Source organism: Vespa mandarinia, chromosome 14, assembly GCF_050613455.1.
Source record: "Vespa mandarinia isolate Hongniang chromosome 14, ASM5061345v1, whole genome shotgun sequence".
NCBI lineage: Eukaryota > Metazoa > Arthropoda > Insecta > Hymenoptera > Vespidae > Vespa > Vespa mandarinia.
In genome coordinates, this window is record NC_140823.1 from 3,614,760 (window position 1) to 3,620,828 (window position 6,069).

At 33.1% G+C, this 6,069-nt stretch overlaps 1 protein-coding gene across 1 annotated transcript; it reads right to left on the reverse strand.

Moving 5' to 3' along the window:
* Window positions 1–839: 839 nt before the first annotated feature.
* dpn (bHLH protein deadpan) lies at window positions 840–5,649 on the reverse strand. Its single transcript, XM_035862339.2, has 3 exons — window positions 5,268–5,649; window positions 4,760–4,855; window positions 840–2,108 (listed from the first exon to the last, which is right to left on the reverse strand). Exons 1-3 carry the CDS (start codon window positions 5,358–5,360, stop codon window positions 930–932), a joined length of 1,368 nt encoding a protein of 455 aa, XP_035718232.1. The 5' UTR covers window positions 5,361–5,649; the 3' UTR covers window positions 840–929.
* Between the last annotated feature and the right edge of the window lie 420 nt (window positions 5,650–6,069).

Sequence of the window (6,069 nt, forward strand, 5' to 3'; positions counted from 1 at the left end):
AACTCTCTCTCCTTTTTTTTCTTTCATTTATTCTCTCTCTCTCTCTCTCTCTCTCACTCTCTCCCTCTCTCTCTCTCTCTCTCTCTCTCTCTCTCTTTCTCTCTTTTTACCGTGAAAATTGTCTATACGCTTAGAAAAGAAATATTAAGTAGGACATTAATTTTATAAACTTTTCGCGAGCTAATAAAAATTATGCGGGCGAAAAACTTGACTTTTGACAAATAGTTTATTTCAATATTATAATATTTATCACAAACTCTTAATACTATTCGTGCTTATAAAGATAAACACCATGACTTCCTCTAATCTCACAATATTTAATCCTAAATTAGAAAGTAAATTAAATTAAACTGTCAACTATTTACAGAATTATACACAAGCGAGGCTTAATATGAGATTTAATTGATATTTTAAAGATTAGAAGTATGTATGTTATCCAATTACCAAATTAATGGTAACTATCTATTGGTAGTATTGGAATCTTGATAGAAAATATCTTTTTTTTTTTTCTCTCTTTGTCCTTTCCCTTAAAAACAAAATAAAGAAAGAAAAAAGAAACAAAAAATAAAAACTACAATGTCATGTCCTTTGGCACGAAATTAAAGACAATTATCATTACAATCTACATGAAAATTGTTTTTTTTTTTTTTTCTTTTTTTTGTTTCATAAACAAAAGAATTTTATAATAATGAAAAGAAAACATAAATTTTAATTAATCAATACGATCGTAATACATAATATAGATGAAAATACAGATGAAATATATAATGGAAATGAAATTATCGATTAATGAGAAACATTGATTTTTCGTCAAAGCATTTTTTTAATATCGTAAGATTCTTATGATGCTTTTTCTAAAAGAACATTATAAAAATAGATCACAAAAAAACCAAATTTCGCTTCAATCTTCTTCAAATTAACGAGATCGATTACCATGGTCTCCACATATCAGCATTAGACGAGGATGGACCAGCAGTGTTAGAAAAACCTTGTGAGGAATTTGCATTAGAACGACTTGTATTGGAACTTGTCGAAGATGCATTTGTTGTTCGATCCTCGGCGGAAATGTCATGACTATTTTCATTTCTCTTATCGTCCAACGTTACGGATGACGACGGAGTATCATCCTGTAACTTTTGTTTCTTCTCAGGGATTACGAGTAATCTATCCGAAGGATGTCTTTTGATATCCTTGTTACTTAACGATGTGCACGGACGATTATAAGTCTTATCAGTAATAACTGAAAGTGGTTGCCTTAAACTCGTCGAGGCTATGCAATCTATCTGTTCAGAAAAATTATAAATCGGTTCTTTTTTAAGATTACCATTTACTTCGGATTTATAGTCAAACGAGGTCGATGATATTGGCGATTTTCTATCGCTACTAGAAGTAATCTGAGCTTTTTGAGTGTCTGGCGAACTGGTAAAACTTTTACCACTGCCAGAACTTTGTTCGGGTATCTTGAACTTCGGCTGTTGATGTATTTGAGGATAACATTCCAAATGATGATTCTCTTCTCCGTAGCTAGAGGTGGACGTTGATGGACTGTCAAGTGGACTATGTATTCTATGTACCGATGAGAAAGCCGATGATGCTATCGTTCTGGATATTGATTCTGAGGGATGTGGGAAAAAAGAAAAGTTTGAAGAAATCGCTGCTGATTGTGGGACTAGTAGAGCGAGCTCCCCTGTCGGAAGTCTGCTAGGTATCAACTGAACGCCGTTTGGTATCTGTATCCTGGTGCTAGAGTTGTTATTCTCATCCCCATTGGCTACTTCGCTATGGTAGCCGACCTTTACCTCCGGATAGAGACGTTCCGGCATGTAGGGCACGTAGTGGCCATAGAACGGTCCTATTTGCTGGAGATTACTAACGTAATTGTTTAGGTGTGAGAGTAGACGCTGCTTCACGGCAGGATCGACGTTCTCTAGGTTGCTGACGTACCGCGATACTTCCGTAGCACATTCGGAAAATCCGGAACGGAATTTCGTTAGTACCGCTGGGTCTGTTGCAATTGCAGTACTCAATTGTTGACGCTGTACTGTCTGTAAGTGCTTCACCGTCATTTCGAGAATATCGGCTTTCTCGAGCTTCGAGTGTCTTGTCGGCTATAGAAACAGAAAAAGAAAAAAAATTAATTCCGTAAGAAATAATAAAGATTTTTTATATTAATTAGATATTTAGAAATAAATTTTTTTTTGTTTTTTATTTAATAAATTTCTAAAAGATAAGATCCTTTAATCTTTATCGACCGATAGTATTTAACCGATTGTAGATGAGCCATATTATCGTAGGTTGGTAAAGAAGAAGGAGATATTATTTTATGTCGTACTAGAAGGTATCTGTCTTATCTACCGATGGAAAGACAGATGAGAAAGTTCAAAATGTACTTGTGGAAAATAGAATGTCTTTTTAGTCAGATATCACTAAACATTTTTGCCTTGAGCATCGCTCTTAGACATAAAAGGCGAATACCGATCATGTATCAAAGCAATGACCTGGTAACGCCCATGTAATTGAGTCTACGTAAGTTATTACCATAATGGGAGACTTGTAACATCAGTAGCTTACAACTTATTTCATTGTAAGCCCTGAAGCATGTGATTTAGATTCAGCTATATTTTTAAATTGGAATATTGCTAATATTGTACGTGACTATTAACCGCATACTAGAGCAATGATCGTAATTATTTATTGCACGGTCTTGAAAATTCCTTATTTATAATTATTGTACAAATACTCGATTAATCTTCCATACGTGCCAAAAGAAAAAAAAAAAAAAAAAAAGAAAGGAAAAGATAAAGAAAAAAAAAAATTAAACAAATCAGATCGACATCTGAAAAAGTATGGGAAAATCTTTGGTATCGAATGAAATCATTCTTCTTCTCGTGGGAATACATTTGAAAAATATCTTTAAGAATATTTTAGGATTCTACTAGAAACCCTTCCTCCATTCGAGAGCCAGTTATATCCTTCGAAAAGACCTTTAACACCGTTAAGTCGAAACTCTATTGTATCCTTTCGTCCCATTGATATAAAATCTATTCATAGTTTTTATTGTTACAGAACTTACAGTTATAAAAATAAAATTTTATTTGTTCGTCAACAAATCGCAGATGTTAAAGGTATATAAAGTTATAAGAATATTCTTTTAATAAGATATTCGAATGTTAATATATGAGAAATCGATTTAACGCTTTTTAAAATAGAAATTCCAATTTTCCAAATTCGATTTCCGGACCGAGATGCACCTGCTAAAGGAGGGAAGAAAGCACCTCGTCTCTTTCCCCTTTTTTCGCGTAGAACCGAAGGTGGATCCTTAAAGATGATACGGTCAACAAAAGGGAGGCTGGAACCTGAGATGAGAGATTTTTTTTTGCTCTTCGTAATAATTATTTCGTGGTTCCCACGAACGCGGGGGGCGTTTCGTGTGGACGAAAGTGTCTGTGTGTGTGTGTGTGTGTGTGTGTGTGTGTGTGTGAGTGAGAGAAAAAGAAAAAGAAAAAGAAAAAAGAGAGAGAGAGAGAGAGAGAGAAAGACAGTGTGTGTTGAACGGACAGACAACGGAGGTAAGCAGGTAGCGGAAGTCATCTGGACGAAAGAGAAGAGAGAACGGTGAGAGCGTCTCGCCTTGTTACATAGCCTGTCTGAGAAATCAATCTTGAAGGATCGTGTTACGCGACGGTGAAGGAGGAGTGCTGGATCTTCCTTCTTTTACGCGAAATCGAGGAAGTTGCCAACGGGATGCATCCTTTTTTCTTTTTCTTTTTTTTTTTTTTTTATTATCTTTTTCTCTTTTCTTTAACCCTACCGACGAGATATATAATAATCTTCTTACGTATAATAAATAATTATGAATAAATTGCATGGACCATTAATCATATATTTCCACGAAAGAAAAAAAAAAAAAAAGAAAAAAAAATTTCTTTTCTCTTCTTTATTACGCCATTAATGTTTTATTATAATTGAACGATGGTATATATTTGAACGATCAAATTTTTTCAATTTTGTTTGCTCTGTTGAAAGCTCCTTTCTATCATTCATTCCCACGCTTAAATACGTAAAATCTAAAGACAAAATCAACTCGAACGAGTGGTTTTCGACTAGAGTTGTCGACAACGGAAGGGGTTGTGGGAGGACGTCATAAAAAAAAATGTAGATAAAAGAAAGAAAAAAAGATAATGAAGAAGGATTCTTCCAAAAAGTCTTATCAAACACTTTTATTTCGAATCCATTATACGAATTACTTTCAACGATAGTGACTGTGGATTTATCTTATTATGCATATAACGATCATACATGTGATTGTGACTTGATCAAGTTAATTAGAAATAAATGACGAATTATATAGAAATATATATATATATATATATATATATATATATTTCAATTATAAATTTTACATGAATGTAATTGAAAGAGGAAGGATTTTCCTTCTTTATTTTTTTCTTCTTTTTTTTATTAATGCTTAGGAACTTAATTTTTTATGAACGACGTAGATTATGACGAAGTGAAACGAGAGAGAGGGAGAGAGAGAGAGAGAGAGAAAGAGAGAGAGTCACACGTACAACGACGAGCAGTAATCTCGTGCTATCATTGGATCGCTTTGCTGATGTAGTCGTTTACTACGAGTTCTACGTTCGTTCCGTTTCGCTAAAGCCATCAAAATATCACGTGCCAAAGGCAAAGAATCGAGAATACAAAATTATATTCGTTGATTTTATAAAGGAAAAAAATATTTCTTAGTGATTCTACTTACGTCTTTCTTCAATGCTTCGAGAATAAGATTCTTCAATTCGTCGAGACATTGATTAATACGTGCCCGTCTCCTTTTTTCCATAATTGGTTTATTATTCTGAAATTTGACATGCGCTTTACTTGATAATAATGTTCTTTTCTTCTTTTTTTATTATTTTTTCTTTTTTTATTTTTCTTCTTTTCTTTTTCTAACGATCATCAATTAAGCAGAGAAAATTTTGTATCGATCGCGTTCTAAACACGTTTCCCGCCTAAATTGTGTAGCAATAGAAAGAACGTATTGGAAAAGTTATACGAATCATAATGAAATACATTTTCTCAAGGATGATTATTCATTAACAATTAATTTCTCTGAATATTAAAACTTTGTTCGTTCATAAAAGAAATAAATAAAGTTCTGCTTTGGATATTAAAGATTAATGAAAAAAAAAAAAAAAAATACAAGCAAAAAAAGAAAAGAAAAGAAAAGAAAAAAAAAGAAAAATATAAATGTAAAAATACATATATACCCTTCTGAGCTCGGCTTTGGTCATTCCTGGATGAGCTTGTTGCTCAAAATCCTCCTCGCTCGTTGACATTTTGTAACTATTGTAATCCACCATTTTAAGAATGAAAATGTTTAACTTCAAACAAACATTATTTCAATTGATCATTTAATATACGTGTTCGAGTAGAGTGCAACACACACATATATCGTTGCACTAATTCTCGAATTTAATAAAAAATTCAGAGAGCACTGACACATCACAAAATATTATTCTTTAACATTTTGAAGAAGAGAAATATATATCACATTTTAGTAAACTAGCTTTCCATGCTTTTCTTACAAATGGAAGAATATATTTAAACTAAGCGAACCACCATCCCGCTTAGGGTATTTCAGGGTAACTGTTTGACGTTTTCGATTTCGAAGACCGCATGCCGATGCACTCGCATACTCAAGGAGTGGGGTGAAATGTTTCCTGGAGTGGGGAGAAGGTACCCTCAGGGAGGGGAGACTTTTGGTCCTCCTGAGACCTGTTGATGTGTGGGAATTCACGCCGTCCTCGAGATATACCAAATTCATCGTAATGAGTTCAACTACGACTTTTTTCTCCTTCTTTTTTCTTCTTTTTTCTTTTTTTTTTCTTTTTTTCTTTTTTTCAATTTTTTATCCCAAAACGCGAATGAAACCCAAAAATAGTTAAATATTGAAGTACATCATTAAAGCAAATTTATTAAATGTAAAACAATCTTTTGATGCAACCTTTTTATATAAATTATATAAAACTTATGTAAAAACATTTTAATCTCCTGAAAATGTTTATGCAT